Source organism: Nematolebias whitei, chromosome 17 (genome assembly GCF_014905685.2).
Source record: "Nematolebias whitei isolate Nwh7 chromosome 17, NemWhi1, whole genome shotgun sequence".
In the NCBI taxonomy this organism is placed as follows: domain Eukaryota; kingdom Metazoa; phylum Chordata; class Actinopteri; order Cyprinodontiformes; family Rivulidae; genus Nematolebias; species Nematolebias whitei.
Window position 1 is genome coordinate 18,288,642 of NC_056514.1, and position 21,352 is coordinate 18,309,993.

Here is a 21,352-nt window from a genome sequence, read left to right on the forward strand (position 1 = left end):
CAATTATGCATTTGGATTACTGGTACCTGGAAACATAAATGCCTAAAGTTTATTTTGCATAAATAAACACAAAGTTATATTTTTCTGCCTAATATAAAGTGCACATGTCAAATAAACCTAATGATCACAGGCTGCTGACCAACAATTAGCATGGACGCTACTATAGCTTTCCTAAATTTTAAATGTTGTGCTTATCTCTGGAAATGCATACACAAATTAAATGTGTTTAATTACCAAAGATACAGTTTCCATAACTTTGTTCATTATTTACAGTCATATTTTTCAGCGTTCTGTGAAGAAACGATAAAAAACGGTGAAAACGCTCATTTTACTTAAACGTTTCAACTGTAGGAACCTAAAATAACTCGGACAAAGAGCCTAGTGCAAGAATTACACTGTTGACGTTCTTAAGTGTCATCACATTAACAAAATAGATTTTTGACATTTGAAAATCAATTCAGAATCTTCCGTGTTTGCAGTGCATCAAAAATAGATTTTACCTTTCACCACTACGACGCAGTCGGACGTATCAGTGGTTGACTGAAAATGAGATTTACGAATTAATGGAGCATTTACTGTCGGAACAGTTTAGAAGTGCTTCTGTTGTGCTTTGAGCTGTTCTCAACATGTTCAGGCTGCAGACAGTCCAGTGTAGCTGCAGATGTACAGCTCTGTATACGGTGTGAAAAAGTCTCCTAAGGCCATCCGACGCAGGCGGTGTCGGGACAAAACGCTGGCTGCTGTGCAAAGGCATTCCAACGATGAAGGTTCTTTGTACGAAACATCATAAACGTTTAAACAAGCTCAGATGCTGTTGCATTATCCCTTGAGAATAAATGCAAAGTCACAACACAGGATTCTTGGTCCTTGTGATCCCACCTCCTATTGTTGCTGGTATTCAAACAAACAGACCTCAGAGAACGCTTCAGTCATTCCTGTTTCAGATCATGGGTATGAAATTAAATTGGTTTCTCATGAGCAAAAAAAAAAACAAAAACGGTGAGAACACTTAAACTTGCTAAATTATTAGGTGCAAATCTGTAACTGATTAACTTTTGGAGCCGATCTAATTCATTATGACTATATGACGGCTAATCAATGTTTGCCATCACAAAAATAGCTGTAGCTCATTTAATTTAACATGTATTGATGTGGTAGTAGCTGAGAGTCATTCACAACACGTACTCTGAGGATGGCAACTCTGAATACTGCGCATAACACTGGATGAAAATGGCTACAACGCTGTCATTTCTTTACATATACTGCCTGGCAAAAAAAAAAGTTGCCACAAAAAAAAGATCACACTAATATTTCGTTGGACCGCCTTTAGCTTTGATTACAGCATGCATTCACTGTGGCAGTGTTTCGATAAGCTTCTGACCCAGCATTTCTTCAAGTAATGCTCGGTCTTTAATTGAATTATTGAATTTATCTGATCCTCATATATTCAGTTGTTTCTGACTCGAAAATAATGAAAAGTAATTTTCTTTGTTACTAATATTCGTACAAATTCTCAGTGAGCCGGAAGACGACCTATGTTTAGTTTGGTGCAATAATCATCTCAAAGCCGTTTTAGCTGAAGGCAAAGTCTTTGTGGTACTGATGCTTTCAGTTGGCCTCTCACCTCTTCATCGTGCTTCCACTTTTACTGTAGTCACTGTGTCAGTGTGTGGTTACTTCTCAGAATGGCGTTGATGTATGTTCTTTTAATTTTACAGATACTTGTTTGTAACAGCTAAGCTGCACCATTCTCCTTTTTCTGAACATACAACGTCTGTTATATGTTTTTTGTTTATTCTTAGTCTTTTACTGTTCCTCCTGTAGACTTAATAAAATACAAAAAGACGTTGTGAGAGTTTATTACTATTACGATAATAATGTTTATTATGTGTAAACTTACTGCAGTTAATACAAACTCTTTTAGCATGTTAAACGTCCCACTTGCTCATCAGATATAATTCCTACACATGTCTTAAAGTGGTTTTATAGCTCCTTGGCAGAATTTATCCTTGTAATTCAAAGCTCCCTCCTCTCTGGCACTTTTGTAGGATCAGTTTTTCAAAATTTAAATCCCTTTGAAACATTTAAAAATAGATTTAATGCCTGTGAGCAATTGAATTTATTCCTTTGGCTTTTTTAATAACCCAGTCAATTTTACAAATATTGAGCTAAAATTTGGCTTGGTAGCTGAGGCTTATCTCCAACACATACTTTGAGCATTAATGATTGCACAAGATCTTTGTTTAAAATATTCTCATGAAGTATTTGGAGCAAACTGTCAGATATTTTTATAACTGGATGGATTTTAACGAAACTTTCAGGAACTATTAAATAGGTGTACATCCAAAATGGCTACAACTCTGTCATTTCTCAACTTAAGATGGTCTTGGTCTAAAGGTCTGGCATGAAAGTTGGTGCATGATAACTGTTACACTGTACCACAAGGCTCAGTGTTAGGACCCACCCTCTTTACAATCTACATACATAGATTAGGTAAAAACATCCCTGATGCATCCATACATTTCTATGCTGATGACACAATTGTTTATTGTTGAGCTAAAACAGTTGATAAGGCTTTCCAGCTTTTGCAATCTGCATTTGACATCATCCATTGTTCCGCCTCAAACTTGTCCTAAATGCCGATAAAACCTAAGGGATGCTTTTTTTCAAATAGGAAGTTGGTCCCAGCAGTTTTTCCTCAGATTTTATCCTCAAACGATGTCCGGATTGAGTTTGTTGATTCCTATAAATATTTGGGTATCTTGGTCGACTCACATCTCTCTCTTAAGCTCCATGTGGAAAACTTGGTAAAGAAACTGAAAGTTAAACTGGGTTTCTTTTTCAGAAATAGATTCTGTCTAAATCTGAATGCTAGGAAACGCCTTGTATCTGTGACTTTCCTTCCCTCCATTGATTACAGTGACATTATTTACATGAACGCTCCTACAAGCACCCTGCAGATGTTGGATGCTGTCTATCATGGTGCACTAAGATTCATAACTGGCTGTGATTATCGTACCCACCACTGCACCCTGTATTCACTGGTTAACTGGACATCATTAACTTCACGTAGACTCTCCCACTGGTACATTTTCATCTTTAAATCACTTCTTGGTCTGCTGCCTTCATACATCTCCTCCTACATGTCTCTGCGTGAGTGCAGCTACAGCATGCGCTCTCAGGACATTATTACCTGCAGTGTTCCCTCAGTGAGGACTGAACTAGGCAAAAGGACCTTCTCCTACTCTGCTCCTGTTTCCTGGAATATCTTACAAAAAGATCTGAAGCTCTCGACCTTGACCTCTCTAAGTGGCTTTAAGAATCTGTTGGACTCCTGGCAGGGACCAATGCAGACATGTTCCTGTTTTTAGTTTTCTACATTCGCCTTAGAATCTAGCTGATTTTTGTTACTTTTCTTTGTTTTTAGCCATCCTATTTGTTAAAAAAAAGAAAAAATCTGTATGACTTTTTATAACTGTTTATTGTTGTTGCTGTTGTCCATTGTTGTCATCATTCTTTGTTGAAATCAGGTCTCTCTTGTAAATGAGTCCTCGAGGCTCAATGGGATTTACCTGTCTAAATAAAGGTTGAATGAAAAACATGTCTTCAAGGAATGCCAGGCCTTTATATATTGTATTTTGTTTGCTGTCATTAGATAGAGCTGAATGCATCCTGTTGTTTTTGTCCTTTCAGAACTTGTCCAGACATGTTTCATGTAGAAACCAATGAACAAACTCAGTCATCCTCTGGCCTGTTTTTCTCAACTTTCTGGGATTCCCTGGCTTGTGACGTGTTCTGGCCAGGAGTTAACCTCATTCCAAAGCAGGAGGAAAAACGCCCTCCTGTTTTTGACCTTGGTTTTCACATTCCATTGCATGTTATTCCTTAACTGTGTGACGTTGTGTCTAAGCCTTTTATTGTTTCAATGAAAGGAAGGAGAGCCCTGCCATGTTATCTAAACATTCATTGACACCGGATCTCTGTCAGAGCACAGACGGTGAAATCCTTTGGATGGTATTGTATCAGGCTTTCAGTGGACCAAGTTTTATTAGTGTCCCCCCACTCCCCTGTGGATGTTTGTGTTTATGCATGTCTGAGTGTGTTTGGTAAACTGGTGTACATCCCAGCTGTTTTGGGAATGCCAAGGGCCACCGTGGGTCAAGAATGACGTAAAAAGTGCACAGAGTAAGGGAAAGAAGACGGAGGGTGGGTGGATCAGGGCGGATATCTGTGGTGGAATTCCAGAGTTCCGACTCTTTTCTGTTTTTGGACAACAATTGTCTGGTGTTTAGTTGATCCTCCCTCTACATTTGTCTTCATCCATTTCATCTGTCAGCCCCCCGCACCTCAGTGTTCTCATTTATATTTGGAGCGTTGTTTGGTTTAAATCATAAGTACATGTTTATCACTTTCCAACTTATCTTTCTTTATGCTAAATGGCACCAACTTGTTTTTACAAGCGTTGCCAACTTGAACCCGTTCTTGGTTTAGTCTGTGACGCCCAGACTTTTAAGCAGACTTGAAAGTAACTCCAAATCATGAGTTCTTTATAGTCAGTATTGACAGTTTGCCAAATGGTAGCTTGATGACTGTCCCAGTTATACACCTGGCATGAGGAGGACAGTATACTCATCCTGCAGAGCTTCAGTGGCCTCTGTCTTTACCACGAATGGCAGAGACTTTAGTCAATGACAGTATTATGTCTTCTCAGCCTAAAAGCACAGAGTGGACCTGTGTAGTTGGGCTAGAAGACGGGAGAAAGTCTGTGCAATCAAAAAGGCCTTTTTTACACCAACGATCCTCTTTGCACTTGGTCGCAGCTCAGTGGCCGTTGCTATAAGGGCATTTCCTATGAGTCATGTGCTTTTCAGATAACATTCCAGCACTGGTCTGCAGGGACAAACCTTATCAATCATGGTTGAACTTTGACTGCTGACCTCCAAAAGATCGCCACAAATCTGCACAGGAGGGAATTGCATCAGCCATCATCTGTGCAGAGACATGTTATTACTGTTCTGTTAGGTTTTTTCCTGCCTTGCTGCACAGCTTGGAAGGGAATAAAGCAAATTATACACCAAAGCATTCAGCTTTATCATGAAGAGAGGGCTGTCTTTGGTAGTGATATGTTCCACATCGCAAACAAAATTCACAAAAAACAGCAGAAGATAAACGGAGATCAATTGGATTTTGTCAAAACATGATGAATCTCAGCACTCTTTGGCGCTCTATAGCTCAGATATTCTTTACAGTAGAAACATTAGAAAGTAGAAACATTGATATGTGACTTATCTGTGCTGCTGATTATCCATGCCGCTGATTTTATGCTGCTGATTATTTCATGCTGCTGTATTCTTTTATACCCATCTGCTCACACAGACTCATGTTCATGCTGCTGTTACGCCATATTGTTTTACATTAGTGTTTAGTGTATATCTTAGATCCTTATTTACCGTTTCTTTTTACACTTTATATTTTTGCTATTGTTGGGTGTAACTGGGACCCTGTGTACATAATTTAATTCCACCTCATGTACCACATGCAGCAAGAACGACAATAAACCTATTTGAACTTTATTAAAAGTTTAAACGGTTCAGAGAACTTTGGACTTTACATCACTTATCTGGCTTTTTGATATTTTGTATGTTTTTTATGTTTTATGATTTTACAAACTTTTACATGAAATATAGACAGTCATTAATGTTACACTCTGACCACTATGTAAAAGATTTTGGGGGGAAAAAATCCAAATGCAGAATTTGTCAAAATTTGTATTGTATTAATAATTTTTATGTAAAAATCTAGGCATTTTTCTTTTCTTTTTCTCACTGCCGAAGAACTTGTGGTTTTCTTTCAAATCCTGATTGCAGCGTGCAGATGAGCTCAAAATGTTCTCTTCAAAGCTGGAAGTAAAGAATCTTTTTAACTCGTCATATTTCCTACAGAAAACACTGTAGAACCATAAAAATCTGCATGTGTGACCCTCAGTCTTCAGCAACTCGGTAAAAAATATAAAAGTTTTTAAAATCTGACTTCTAGTTCTCACTCAGTTTGTCCGAGACTTACTTTTCCGACTGTATTTCTGTCTGCCTTATCTGTGTTTCTGACACAGGTGTGTGGTTACCATGGTAACTACGATGAACTACTGGCAGCAGCTGTCACATTTCTTTTTATCTGGGTTCTCCGTACACATCATACACTTTATACACCAAAATTTAGGTATTTTTCTTTAGTTATTACAAAATTAATGGACTTTTGGACAGTTAATACCCTGCTAAAGTTTTTTGTTTGTTTGTTTGTTTGTTGTTCTTGCACAATAACTGCATTGTGTGTGCGTGTTTGTCTTTTTTGTATTTTCTCAATAAATGGTGTTTTTGTCACGCACTGGATCTCCTGTACTTTGTTGGATTAGAGAGGCAAGTATTCGCTTCACATCTGTTCTTGCGTGTCCTGTGTACAGATCGAGCGGCGCATGGAGCTGGTTCGTGTGGTGTCCCACAACACACACAAAAAGATGGTGTCATGTCTGCAGGGACACATCGGAGCAGACGCAGAGAAGAGACATGTAAATCATCTTACAGTAAATCAACTAATTAAATCAGTTATTCCTCCAGGATGTGTAATAAATAATTGTTTGATTCCTCGTCGTAGTTGTTAGTAAAGATGACAAGTTTATATAGCAGACAGAATGTTCCTTGATTTCTCTTTTTATTATGTTTTTTTTTTTCACCCTATACCGTCCTAAAATGTGCTACAGTCCGTTCCACGCCTCTATACAGGAAATGGTCAGGTAAAAACACTTAATTTGTCTCGGCCCTCAGAACAACTCGCTCTATTTTCCATTTCAGCATCTCTTTACCATGCATGACACTTTCTTTGCCTTGTAGGTTTTTCTGGACCCAAAAAAATCCAACAACAAACAATGGATGCTCAGCACACAGCAGTGTTTTTACACAAATATAAACGCTCAAAATGATTTCCATCCTCGATGTTTGACAGCTGTTTCACTTCTTAAATCACATTTACATCTGTATTTTCCTCCTTCGCTCCAAAAGTTCTCTTCGTCTTTCTGACTAAATGTATAATTGCGTTGTTCAATAGAAACCTCTTGATGAATTTTCCATTTGCTTCATCATAAAATGCTTAAGCTTTTGAGCAGTTTTTGTGTATAAATGAGTCTAATCTGTTTCCATCTGTTCCTTCTCCACAGAAAAAGCTTCCCCTCACTGCACTGTCCCAGGCGATGGTGGAGGGTGGAAGCCAGCTTGGAGAGGACTCCTTGATAGGGTGAGTTACTAATTTACGGACGCACCAGACACCCAATCACACCGTCCTGACAACTGTTGCTATATAGAGCAGAAGCACCCTGGAGGGTGAAATATGAGGCCGTATGTTCAGGGCAAAAAGGCTGCACAGTTTTTTTTTTGTCAGAGACTTTGGCAGTTCCCCTTAACAGGGAAAGACAAAACAGAAAGTTTAGCATCTAGAAAGTGGATGTCTCCGGTTCTTGACTGCAGCCATTAGCCTGTCTGGAAATAATAAGGAAGAGAAAGTACAGAAGTTACTCTGGTTGTAATGTTTTAGCCTGTGTTTGCGTGCGTGCTTGTTGAAAGATATCTCATAGAGCACTGAACAGATTTTAATAAAATGTGTGTACACAGCTTATTAGTTTTAGCATGCACACAATTACCTGTACCTCTGTGAATTTTACAGATATTGAGCTAAGGTTTTGAGGGAAAATATGAGTCATACCCAACACATACTCCAAGCGCTAAATAATCATGTGAGATATTGCAGTACAGTAGTCCCTCGATGCTTCGCGGTTCTACTTTAGCATATTTACTCTTTTGCTAGTTTTCAATGTAAGATTGTACAAGACACACGATTGGCGATGGAGGCGGGCATGCAACCTGTTGTGTGTCTCTGCTCTGCTGTGACGGGCAGCCTCGGAAAAAGAAAGGAGGGGTGGGGTCTGTCTTATACCTGGGTGAGCTGCACAAATGGCATGGATTGTTTATTTAAAATAATCAAGCCCGACCTGAACCGAGCCTTTAGACCCCTCGGCGATCACTGAGGCCACTGGGAAATGTCCCGGTGCTCCCGATGGCCAGTCCGCCCCGGTGATTGGCTCAGTAACCGTAGCATGAGTTTGCCTGCTCTCTTTTGCTGTGCTCTTTTATAGAATATAGAGAGTTTAGAACATTGATAAGGACATTGCAAGAGTGTGGGAAGAGTTTATAAAGCCTTAAAATACACGGCCTGGCCAAAAAAAGTTGCCACCTGGATTTAACTAAGCAAATAGGTACGAGCCTCCTATTAGATAATTACTGCATGGGTGATTATCTTTCAGCTGGCACAAAGTTATTTAACCCCAACTGATGCAATGAGTTGCTTCTCTTTTCTTAAACAACCATGTTGAAAGACACATCGTGTGGTCGTGGAAAAGATGTCAGTCTGTTTGAGAACGGTCAAATCATTGGCATCAAACAGAGAAAACATCTAAGGAGAGTGCAGAAACTACTAAAATTGGGTTAAGAACTGTCAAACACGTTATTAAAAACTGGAATGATAGTGGGGACCCATCGTCTCTTGGAGGAAAAAATGTGGCTGGAAAAAAAGGTTAAGAGCATTTCCACAAACACAATGGGAAGGGAACTCAAGGGATTGGGACTGAACAGCTGTGTAGCCTTAAGAAAACCACTAAACAGTGAGGCTAACTGGGGAAAAAAAAGCTTAAATTTGCTAGGGAGCATAAAGATTGGACTGTGGAGCAATGGAAGAAGGTCATGTGATCTGATGAGTCCAGATTTACTCTGTTCCAGAGTGATGGGTGAATCAGGGTAAGAAGAGAGGCAGGTGAAGTGATGCACCCATCATGCCTAGTGTCTAGTCATCAATGTAAGAGCTTGGTGAAAAATTAATGCAACACTGGATGGAAATAGATCTTGTGACATTGAAGAAGTTTATTGAAACAATGTCACAGAGAATGCTGCTGTAATCAAAGCTAAAGGCGGTCCAACGAAATATTAGACTGCAACCTTGTTTTTTGTGGCAGTTTTTTTTTTGGCCAGGCTGTGTGTGTATGTATATGTGTGTGTGTGTATATATATATATATATATATATATATATATATATATATATATATATATATATATATATAACGTCCTTACTTTGCGGTTTTTCACTTATGGCGGAGCTGTCTGGAACGTAACCCCCGTGATAAGTGAGGGACTACTGTGTATGTTATTTTCAAGGTTTAACTAATATGGCTATAACAGTTGCTGTACAATCCTTCAAATAGCCTTTATTATTTTTACCAGGTAGTTTATTTATTAAAAAAAAAAAGTTTATTTCGGCATAAAATGTGTCGGAACATCCCAAGTCCTGACTGTAGATCAAACTGCCCAGAGCAGATGTGTCTGCTCAGCCTTTTTGTTGCCATTACACTGACCTGATTGTGCTTCTGTCTATCGATTTGAACTGATCCTACAAATCGTTGTCCGTCTGCATCGAATTATATATTGCCAACAAGAAGTGTGACTGAACTGTGGTTCTGATGTCATAGTTCTCCCTCTCTGTGCCAACAGGAAGATGATGGAAGTTTGTGGAGAGGCTGAGAACCGTCTGGCATCAGAACTGATGCAACACGAGCTGCAGATCGAGAAAGACGTTCTCGACCCACTCAGCCAGCTCGCAGAGGTCAGGCACACTCTGTGAACTTTCTAGACTTTATTTTCCAGGTTTGAAATCCTAGTCTTACGTCTCAATTTCTGTATTTGTCTAAATCAGAGTAGCAAAGTGATCTCGTCTTATTTTGGTTGCATCCAGTTTATTTAAACACGAGCTTTGGAGAAAAACATGCAGGACCTCAGAATTAGGTTATACATGAATCAACAGTTTTGATATAATCTTTTAACCTAGAAAAAAAAAACATTAATGCAGACTGGTAGCTGTCTTTACTTCTTTTTATTTCTTTTTGATTGTTGTTGTAGGTAGAAATTCCCAACATCCTGAAGCAGAGGAAACAGCTGGCCAAGATGGTGCTGGACTATGATTCAGCCAGAGCGAGGTTTGTCTTTCAAATGGGAAATATTCATCACTTAACTAAACGGATTCAGTTCTTTTCTCAGCTAGGCTGATTTTGTAGTGCAACCGCGACCAGATTTTTAAAGTGTATATTTTATGTAAATGTTCTGCCTTTGTTTTGTTGCACCTTTGAGTTCAGGTGGTTGCAGGCAACCAAGTCAATAATCTCAGGAACAAACACCCAAGCACTGACAGCCAAGGCTGACCTGCTCAAAGAGGAGGTGGACGAAGCTATGAACAAAGTAGAGCTGTGCAAGGTAACCAGCATAAAAAAAAATCTGTTTTATTTAATGGTTTCATTTTGTTTTATCTTGTGTGTCATATTTATAACAGTTCATCCAAATGTTTGCTGCATTGGCGTATAGGAATCTTTGCAAAGTGCTGCTTCAGCACTACTAAACATTTTCTAATGACATTAGATGCAGACCACAAGCTTTCAGTAGGTGGTAATGGATTTTAATGCAGTTTACATCAGCTTCTGGCATCTCGTACATTGATAGGGAACCAACAAGGCAGCTTAATGACTTTTATGGCTTCTGTGGTGAGTAAAACAAACTGGAACATTAAGCTGAGGAGAAAATCCCCACAGTGACGTGGGCATTCCTTGGACCCTTGGGCTGTCTGAGTCAGATGCTTGAGGACTGAAAATGCCTCGTCAGCTCTGTGTGTGTGCGTTTGCATCTGTTGACTGTAGTCACTGGTGAGCTTTAGCATAAAGTAAGAGCTTGATGGGTTTTCTTTCCATTAGCTTCTGCTTCCAAGTTCTCCTAAATTAAAATCCACCAAATATTTATTATTCATTCTTTTTTTGGTGGTGAATATACAGTATGTAAAGCGAGCTTTAAAAAGAACAACTACCCTTCCTTTTTTTGAAAAATTATTTGACCTATTCTCATATTTCTGTCCCAACAGGATCAGCTCGCTGCAGACATGTACAGTTTCTTCTCAAAAGAAGGCGACTACGCCCACTACTTTGTGACGGTGAGTGCAGCGTGTCAACCAGTCAGAAATGTTTGAGCACGAGTTCATGTGGGAATGTTTGCAGCTGCAGGATTACAAGGGAACAGACTTGGCTGGGCAAATTATTTACTTTCTGTTGCTCTTATTCTTATTCAACCTGATCTTTCCCATCTTGTTTCTGCAGCTCTTAGAAGCTCAGGCTGATTACCACAGAAAGTCTCTCACTGTTCTGGAGAGTGTCTTACCCACCATCCAGGCTCAGCAAGGTAAAATATGCCTTCAACATATACAACATAACTCATTCCTGCAGTCCCAGGCGTCACACGTGACCCTTTTCATTTCTTTTTGAGCGACATCCTAAGGTTTGCTCATTGAGAGGCAGATCTTTAATAATAAATCAAACCCACGTCTTATTCCATAGTCTACATATTTAAGGTTGTAAATGAGTCTCTGATGCTAAATAATAATCTTTTTGTTTTTATTTTCTCCACCATAAGCAGTTTTTCTAGTTTAAAAATGCGTCTTCTTTTCAGTCTTGCTGGGTTCTGTTTAATTAGCTTCCCCCCCCCCCCCCCCCTTCACAAAACGCATGTGGTTTTAACACAACAACCCCAGTCTCAGCATGTGGTGATGACTCACAAACTCCACATGCAACCCCCCGCCCCGCCCCGTTCTCACATCAAACCCACCTGAATTTTCCAAGTCTAGTCCCCCCTCCACATGTCTCTCCTGCAGACGGAGTCACAAACTTGGAGACAGCTGCAGAGTCGCTGTCTGTGAACATGTGGTTGCTATTTGAAAGCGCTCTTTGGAGATCGTTTAGACTGTTTAAGCAAAAGTAAACGACTCAGAGGAGATTCTTTGACCCAGAAAGCTGCCATGCAAACAACCACTAGTCTGACATGCAAATAACCCTAAACAGCTGCATTATATTCTCATTTATGTATTTTTTTTGCTGTTTTGACTTTTATTTTCTTTGCATTTAGACTCATGGATGGAAAAACCTGCGTTTGGCACAGCTCTGGATGATCATCTGAAAAGAAGCGGACGAGAGATCGCTCTGCCGATAGAGGCCTGCATCATGATGCTTCTGGAGACGGGCATGAAGGAAGAGGTAAATAAACTCAGAGAGAGAGGAAAAATAATAAGATGATTTACAATCTGCAGTGTTGATAGCACCCTTTATTTATTCTGCAAAAGCATGAAGCATTGTACAATTTAAATTGCTGTGCTGAATTGTACGTTGACTGTTTAAAGTTTTGCAGTGAGATGCTGAAAAGAGCAAAGCAAGATGTTTGGGTTTCCATGCGTGTTGAAATCAGCAGAAAGACTTGGTGCTTGCAGTGATGCTTTTGTTCTCAGTTTTTTTTAAAGAAGTGTTGGACATACTTTGTTCTCTTCACTGGTGCTTTGCAGATAGCAATGCAGAAATTTATTATAAAACAGAACAGACTTAATGCCAAGTTTAGCAGGTGAGTTATTGACTTTCAAGCTGTTAATTCGTTTTAGATGAGAGGAAAATATTCATTTAAACTTCGAGAGGCGGAGACGGTGACAAAAAATCAGGTTGTACTGATTTGTGAGTTCCACTCCTGCTCTGCTGTTTCTTTACGGTGTCTCTGTCAGACTGAATAATTTTACAATATTGGCCACTTAAAAAATGTCAGGCAGCCACTCCTGTACATACTTAATCATTACCAAGTAGGACAATGTATATGTAAAATAATGTATGTATTTAATTTAATCTTTTTCCAGTAAACTCTGTTTATTTTGACTGATAAATAATGTTGGAGAAAAATCTTCTCGCTTTATCTCACTTACTCAAAAGGAGCCACGCTCGACGACAGGATAAGATTTTTAACTGATTTTACTTACGAGGACAGATTTTCAGGACAGGAGTACACACAAGAAGCCCAGTCACAAGAATCTGCCACGAGCAGTGTGTGAAGCTTGTTTTTATACACTTATCAGTTCAGCCGAGCTCACACGCTCTGCGTCGACCTTGGAGCGGCAGCTGCACGTAGCAGCTTCACCCTGCTCCTCATTCAGCTTTCTACTAACACAAACATACGGTTCATGGGCAGAGTTAGCATTCTCAGCCATAGTAGCTAAAAACATTCGGAAACTTTGACTAAAAATCCCCCCAAAAATAAGATCTATTGAAACCTAAGAATATTTTTCTGTATGAATATTTTGATATAAGATATCTTGTTTTTTTTTATTCCTTAAAAAAAAATTGATCAAAGAGTTGGGTTTTGATCAGCTTTTCAATTTTAACTCTTTATGAAAATGATCTTGTGGTAGTTGAAGCACCTTTCTAATGTCTTTAAAGACTCATTAGCGATCAGATAAATGTGATACCAGTCAGCTGGACAAAACTTCCACAAGTGTTAACATTTTTATTTCCAGCATATATTTATGTTTTGAAAAATACTTTAAATATTTTTCTCATCTCAGCTCAAAAAGAGTGAATTTTACACCCGTGATATACGGTCACTGGTAAAGTTCATTTAGATTAGCTCCTAAAACAATTGTTTGCTCGACATTATAGCGAAGGTGTGTCTCAGCTGAACTTTTACTTAATAAATGTACTTCAACGGTCAAATCAGCTTCATTTCACCGGGGCGACGCAGAAAAATGAAGCTGATTTGACGGTTGCTCCAAGCGAGCTGGACAAAGGTGGGAGGCTATGGCAAGCCAATTGTGTTGTTAATAGCCACTTTTACCTATTACATCATACAACGGCGTGCCATACTTTTCGAGTCCCATCTAGTGGCTGAAAATGGTAGTGTTCAATATTTTTAGTCAGAATGAATGAAAACAGTCAAATCTCAGCCAAAAAGTGGTTTATAAATATGGAAAAAAATCCATAAATACGTCTCTTAGTTTCAGGGCATGTAAATTATGCAAAAAAACCCCCTGCGACTTATCGGGTGAAAAATACAGTAATATCTGATCCGTGCCTATCTACCGATACCAGATCAATAATTTTCCTGATATCGGTACCGATACTAACATTGGATCGGTGCGTCTCTAGTTCTAATCCATTCTAGTGTGTTTGTAGCTGTGTGTGAGTCATCATCCTGGTAGACTGAGACCAAGCTTTCTGAAACGGGTGCACATTTTACTGCAGAATGCCTCGAGAGTCTTGGGATTTAATTGCACCCTGCACAGATTCAATGGGGTGATGTTTTGGGCTCTTTTATTGTTTTTATTGGTTTTACACTGGTGCCAAAACAATCAGCTTTGTGTTCACTATCATCAGTACGCCTTGAATGCAGCATCAATATGTTTGTTAATCTGAAGAAGTATATCTGTGTGTGTTTTGTTTCTTCTGTGGGAAAGCTTTAATTTGTGCATTTAGTTGAGATCTAGATAATCCCTTCATGTTTCTTCCTGCAGTATAGTTGAATTCTTGTTTTCTTGTATAAAGCCATCAATGTAGAAGAAGCCCTTGTGTGTCTCATTAGAGGCTTCGCAGAACTTTTTCTGTGTTTACTATAAACGTTTTGCCCACATGAACCCAGTCAAACCAACTGGACCAGTTAAGCGAGCTAACAAACGTGATTTTTTTTTTGTGCTCTTCTAGAAACGGGATCCATCATTATATTTCAGGGAAGAGTTATTAAATGTTTGAACGTCTCCTCCCTGAGTCACATTTAGAATACAATAGTCTATAAATCACAACTCTTTGTGTGCGTATCATAAATAAAATGGAGACCAAGCGTTAAACCTGGAAGAACATCACTTGTTGTTCTCTTCAGTCCCCGCTGAGTCGTTTCTCAGCTTCTGTCATTATGGTGGTGAAGACGTACTTTGTTTATGTCACAGTAAATATCTCACTGCTCTGTGACTGAAGGGCGTTTTTGTTTGGTTTCATGAAGCGCAGCTGGCAGAGTGGACCAGTCTATTTGTAATTCAGTTACTGTTTGGTTGTGTGCACATTTCATGCTTGCATGTATCTTCATTCACTGCTGCTGCAGATGTCACTGTGGGTTTATTTGCGTGTGTTTTAGGGTCTATTCAGAATCGCAGCTGGGGCTTCCAAGTTAAAGAAGCTAAAGGCAGCGCTAGATTGTTCCACTTCACAACTGGAGGAGTTCTACTCTGACCCTCACGCTGTTGCTGGTAGGTCCCAAACTGGAGCGCACAAGCAAATTACTGTTAAACCATTGCCCTTTAAAGCGTCTTTAATTGGTTTGATTTGGTTTTAGGAGCACTGAAGTCATACCTGAGAGAACTCCCTGAACCTCTCATGACCTACCAGTTTTATGAAGAGTGGATCCAGGCGTCCAGGCAAGGCTCAGGACAGTTTAACTAAAAATGTATATAAAGTCGTTACACATTAGTGGAAAAATAACATAATAAAATCAAATGTTGCAGTGTGTCGGACCCGGACAAACGGCTGCAGGCGCTGTGGCTTGTTTGTGATCAGCTACCAAAGAACAACAAAAACAACTTGAGGTTCGTTGAGTCATTAGAAAATCGATTCGTCTGTTACTTTAAACTGTTTTTAGACACGTGCACTTTTTATTTTCCTTGCAGGTATTTGGTGAAATTTTTAGCCAGACTAGCTCAGGAGAGTGAAGTGAACAAAATGACTCCTAGCAATATCGCCATTGTGTTGGGACCCAATCTGCTGTGGGCCAAGACCGAGGGGTAAGAGGAAGATAACGTTGATGAAGAGGAAAAGCTTGTCTACAGCCGTTAGTGGCATTTAAAGCAGCCTTTCACACCGAGGCAGCTCAAAGTTCATGGTGGTGGAGTACATTTCTGTGTACAAACGTTTACGGTATTTTCTGCCGTACACGTCTTATAAGTCGCATCACTCCAAAAATATGTCTAATAAAGTGGAAAAATCCATAGATGGGTCGCTTCGCCGCACACGTCGCTTCGCCGCATACGTCGCATCTATTATGCGTCACCGCTGACAATCCAGAAACGTGGGCCAGTGTTGTGCCAAAAATTGATTGGCTGCCAAATGACGACCGCAGGAGCGTGCACAGGAAGACTTTAACAAGGATTTAACAAGATTAACACTTAAAAACAATTATTTGTTTGCTCAAAAGGTGTGTCTCAGTTGAACTTTTCCTTAATAAATGCATTTTGACGGTCAAATCGGCTGCGCTTTCAAAATCCAATACGCGGAAGTAGGCACGTGCACAAGAGGACTCGCTGTGCATTTCTTAGAAATTTAACAAGATAAGCACCTAAAACATTTATTTGTTTGCTCAACATTATAGCAAAGGTGTGTCTAAGTTGAACTTTTCCTTAATAAATGCACTTTAATGGTCAGATTAGCTGCATTTCTCCAGGGCGGTGCAGCAAAATGAAGCTGATTTGACGGTTGCTCCAGGCGAGCTGGACGAATGTGGGAGTCTATGGCAAGCAGATTGTGTCATTAATAGCTACTTTTACCTACCACATGACACAACTGCATGCCATACTGCTCGAGTGCCATCTAGTGGCTGAAAATGGTAGTGTTCAATATTTTCAGTCAGAATGAATGAAAACGGTCATATCTCAGCCAAAACTTGGTTTATAAATATGGGAAATATCCATAAATACGTCACTTCGGCATATACGTCACACGGCATGCAAATTATGCAAAAAAACACAACCTATAGGGCGAAAAATACTTTTGGTCTGTGCCTCATTATGTAAGACAGCATCTAATTGAGTGTTTCTGTGCATACCCAGGAGTCTGGCTGAGATGGCTGCAGCCACATCTGTGCACGTGGTGTCCATAGTTGAGCCCATCATCCAGCACGCTGACTGGTTCTTTCCTGAGGGTAGGTCCTGGCTTTCCTCTCCAGCTGCTGTTCTCACTCTGAGCTCGCCTCCTCTGTTTGTCATCAACAGTCCTGTCGTACACCAGGGACCTGTGGTGAGGACAGCTGATACTAACTGACCTGAAAAACAGAAAATCAGCTGTAACGGCACGATAAGTCACTGCTGTGCTCAAACTGTGGACACGGTTACAGACACATTCATCTTGTGTCAATCTAAATACAACGTCCTATCAGGGGAAGGTTAATGGAAATATAAACCTTTAATAAAACATATATTTGAATTAGTAGTTTCCTCTCAAGATATTTTCACAAATTTAGTTTCTCATCACTGTTTTTAGAGTAAAATGGTCGTTTTATCAGTCTGAAGCAGATGCACCTTTGCTTGTTTCATGGAGAAAATAAATTGGCCTGAGAAATGTTATGTTGTAACAAAGGAGTTCAGATGGGAACTGTGTACCCAGTGAGACTTCCTTCCAAAGATAAGAGCTGATTTCATGCGTCGTTCAGCTCCGACAGATGGAGACGGGCTGACTCGACCGTAAGACGTTTCTATTTTGGATCGCCAAATAAATTTAGCAGCTGGCCAAGTATTAACACTGTGATAAACGCAGTCTCTATATTGTTTTTACTCAATTCAAACCACTACTGCATGAAACATATGGTGGAATAAAAAGTGCCCACAGAGTTCTTCTCTGCTGGAGTGTTGGTGTAGATTCTGTCTGCCAGGACACCACCAGTCCAAGAGCTTTTTGTTGTTGGTTTGGGACAACTTGACACCTTCTCTTGTATTTTTTAAGATTTTTGCTTCTCAGCCAAGAAATGTTTTCTTAATAATTGAAAATCAATAAAACTCTTCAATGGAGAAGCAAAATACCATCAAAAAACAAGAAAAGTCATCTAAAACCTTTTTCTGCTGGTAGCTCAGCCAGTGGTTTGCTGTAATACATAAGCATTTATATTTAAGTAACACTGACACCATTAACTGGATGAAATGACTTTACATTATAATATTAAATATTATATTGTAGCCAGTTTTATCACAAAAACAACCAAACTTCTGTATGTTTTTCTAAAGCTGCAGGCAGGCAAAGCTCAGCACTAAATGATTTAATGTTGATCTTGTAAGAATGAAGATATATAAAAGTGATATTTAAGGCGGTCCACAATGAGTTTACCTGTTTGTTTCCTCTGGATTATAACGAAGCACGCTACGGCTAAAAACCAAGATCCACGTGATCTTGGTTAATGTTCTCCCTCGTGTCATAAGTGAAACTTAAAAAGTTTGTGTTTTGTTAAGCGCGCTGTAAAACTGATACATTTGCTTGAATAAACTGCAGGTTTGTCCTGTGCAGCGTTTCATTACTCACGAGTCTTTTCTCTTGCAGATGTGGAGTTCAACGTGTCGGGCATGTTCGTGATGCCCACACCTGCTTCCAGCCAGGACTACGACTGCAGCACCATCGAGAGGAAGCGGCCCGGCAGCATGGTGGGACCAGAGAACGACGCCGCGCGCAAAGACAAGTAATCTTTGCATCTCGGTTCCCACCAGTTGCTTTGCTTATTTAAATTTATTTGCTTTTATTCCCATCTTTTTTATTACAAGTATAACATATACCCTTAATAATCATTGTAATATTATAATCCACTGTTTTTACTTGCGTCTGTGGTTTCTCTGGGGTTTGATGACTCGGCTCTCATTTCTGACTTTAGGATAAATGTTTTCTGTTTCTCTCCTTCACACCCCCCCGACTGTCCCCGTCCCGTGTAGCACCCCTAACAAGCACTCGGACCACACCCTTCGTAGAGGCAGTAACACCTTAGGTAGAAAGCAGCACACTTCACCTGCCTTCCAGCCTCCTTTACCCCCCGTGGAGACTCAGGGGCTGGGACACGGGGCTCCTCAGCCCTCAGCTGAACCCCAGCCACAAACTCCACTGGGGGGTTCAGGGTCTGACACTTCCCAGCATAGCTTGGCTCAGAGTCTGGCTGCTCTGGCAGCTGCTCAGCAGCTCCTCGCCCAGCAGACAGAGGAGTTCAGGTAAGAGCTGCTTCACTGCACCGCTGCTGCTGCTGCTGCTGCTGGGGAACACGGCATGCTTTAGAGACAGAACTGTGTGCTTTGAGTTTTAACTAATGGAACTGTAGTGGTCTCTGAAAACAGCAAATGTTTATCTGCTTAGTTTCATGAAGTAAAAAGAGTTGTAGTAGATCCACTTGCAGTCTTCATTTTGGGCCAACTTCTTGTTTTTCTTACTAAACCTCAAGTTTTCTTGTGCCAGCTGCAGCTATGCAGACTTGTCTGAAGTCAGCCCACAGAACCAGCTCAACAAAAGCTTCTGTCATTCTGCTAACAATCACATAGTTGACGTTTTTTGACTTCCATCCCTCATCTTTCCTCCCAAATCACTGGGATCAGCAGGAATTTAGCACAAACTGGTTTGGACTGCTTTGGGAAGCTGAGATGTTTGTGATGGAGGACTTAGTAAACCTGTGTGAAGGATAAATAAGTTCCCTTTACTAACTGCAGCCAACTTTCATTCAAGTTTTTTAGACTTTTTTCTTAATGTGACTTTGAGACTAATCTAAATTCTTGTTTAATTTTTATTAAAATAGCATTTACTTATTAATGCTGTAACTCAAATTGTTCCTAGAATTTTATATATCTTGAAATAATAAATGCAATTTATTTTTTCTTTGAAGCAACCCAAAGCTGCGTGACTCTACCCCCACCCCCACTCCTGTGCTTCAGAGGAATGGTACTGGTGGAGGGGGCCCTGCAGCAACCTCTGGTACTGGATCCATGGGACCCAGTCCACACATGATGCGTCGAGGCAAGTCTCTGCACTTTATTTATTTATTTATTTTCAGTCTGATCAATTCACAAGATATCCAGAGAAACTACTTGTACAAACAAAGATATATTTGTTGGTGTCCTTCCACTGTAATAAAACAACTAAATAAAACAGCTGGTGTGACTGGAGCCAAAACGCTCCAGTTTTGTCTCATCGGCCTCAGAAACTTCAGGATTTGTCATCAGGCATTTTGTGTGTTTTTCTGTTTTTGGAGCCTCCTGGGTCCTCGACCTTAGAGTTCAGCTTGAAGGGTTTCCTTGGCTCTTGACTCGTCGGATTAACCTGGGGTTGCATTTCCTCTTGCGTCCACATCCTGGGAGGTTAACAGTTCCACGAACCCCATGCTTTGCAACATGGTGGCAGCTGTGATCGTTTGTTTGTTTATCGTGTGCGTCTCTGTTCCTTCCTTCGCTCCACATGGAGTGGTTGACGCGACACAGAACTACCCGGCTGCTGTTTGTTCCATTTAAATTGGCTGATAAAAAGCTTGAAAGCGTCTGTGACTAATTAAGATCAAGTGCTCTGTTTGAAACACGACTTTAATCCAAGGAGTACAAGTTTCTTTAAGGGTACCAACAAAGTTGTCTGCACGGTGTGAGCGTTTCTTCATGAAACAAACAACAAATGAGTTCTTCTCACTATTTGATTAGTTTACTGTCTGCAGAGATGCATTAAATTGTTTTTAACTTCATCACTTTTCCAGCGAACTGCAGCGTTGCTCCAGTGAGCTGTGGCTGTTCCAACAACTGTGTCGGTCCGTATGTTTCGTCAGTAATCCTGAGATTTACTTTGAACTTCCAGGTACCAAGAAGCAGGCTCCTGCCCCTCCCAAACCATCGAACCCTCCTCCCAGCCAGCCTTGCAACTCGACAAACCACGCCTCATCCTCTGGCTCATCCCAGTCCCTCAGCCCCACTGCCAGACCCCCGCCCAGCCACTCCCCCACCTCCCCCTCCTCTCCCACCTCCCAGCCGTCTGCCACCCCAAGGCGCCACTCCAACAATCAGCCTCCGATCCAGGCTCCAAACCACCCACCTCCAGAGCCTCCATCACTGGCCAGCCCCCCAGCGCAGCCTGCTTCTGTCAGCCAGGCCGTCGGGGACCAGCAGGGCCTGGAGCCTTCACCTCCAGGCACCCCGTCCCCACCGGACACCCCTCCTCCACCCTCTAACACCAACCAGGAGGTCGCGGCTCCTCCGTCTCCGTCTCCCTATCATTCGAGCTCACTCCCGCGACCGCGGCCGGTCCCCAAGCCTCGGAACAGACCCACCATCCCCCCACCCCCTCAACCCAACACGAGCAACGAGACCAACGGAATCTGCGCCTCTGCTTACAAAACGATGGGTGGGTGCGGCTCCCTAACAGTGCACGTGTGCTGCGCACAGTTTCTTAGCAGCCGAACACTAACAAGTTTCTAACAGTCTTGCATTGTGATGCCTCCACAGGTTAGAGCAGCACTGTGAGAGGTTTGTAGACCACTGTGTGTTGCACTAGGAGCACCTGCACTGTTCCACATCACACCCTGTTCATCCGCACTGCTGCCTCTGTCAGATATCACCTGCCTCAGCCCCGAGACAAAAACCACCTCTCACTTTCCCTAAAGCACCACTTCTGATTTTTAATACTCGAGAGGAACACCTAACATGTTGAATAAATCCCCACAT

General features: G+C 40.9%; 1 protein-coding gene across 1 annotated transcript in view; it reads left to right on the top strand.

The window, feature by feature from the left end:
• The window catches only part of arhgap17a (Rho GTPase activating protein 17a), a 37,214-nt gene that overhangs the window by 13,073 nt on the left and 2,789 nt on the right, over positions 1-21,352 (top strand). The window contains exons 3-20 of the mRNA XM_037691321.1: positions 6,458-6,562; positions 6,755-6,787; positions 7,208-7,284; positions 9,586-9,697; positions 9,991-10,067; positions 10,224-10,341; positions 10,997-11,065; positions 11,229-11,310; positions 12,031-12,158; positions 15,061-15,172; positions 15,259-15,340; positions 15,428-15,508; positions 15,590-15,703; positions 16,745-16,836; positions 18,222-18,357; positions 18,605-18,874; positions 19,537-19,667; positions 20,490-21,032. Of these exons, the coding sequence (XP_037547249.1) occupies positions 6,458-6,562; positions 6,755-6,787; positions 7,208-7,284; positions 9,586-9,697; positions 9,991-10,067; positions 10,224-10,341; positions 10,997-11,065; positions 11,229-11,310; positions 12,031-12,158; positions 15,061-15,172; positions 15,259-15,340; positions 15,428-15,508; positions 15,590-15,703; positions 16,745-16,836; positions 18,222-18,357; positions 18,605-18,874; positions 19,537-19,667; positions 20,490-21,032 (2,362 nt within the window). The remainder of the gene's footprint in view (positions 1-6,457; positions 6,563-6,754; positions 6,788-7,207; positions 7,285-9,585; positions 9,698-9,990; positions 10,068-10,223; positions 10,342-10,996; positions 11,066-11,228; positions 11,311-12,030; positions 12,159-15,060; positions 15,173-15,258; positions 15,341-15,427; positions 15,509-15,589; positions 15,704-16,744; positions 16,837-18,221; positions 18,358-18,604; positions 18,875-19,536; positions 19,668-20,489; positions 21,033-21,352) is intronic.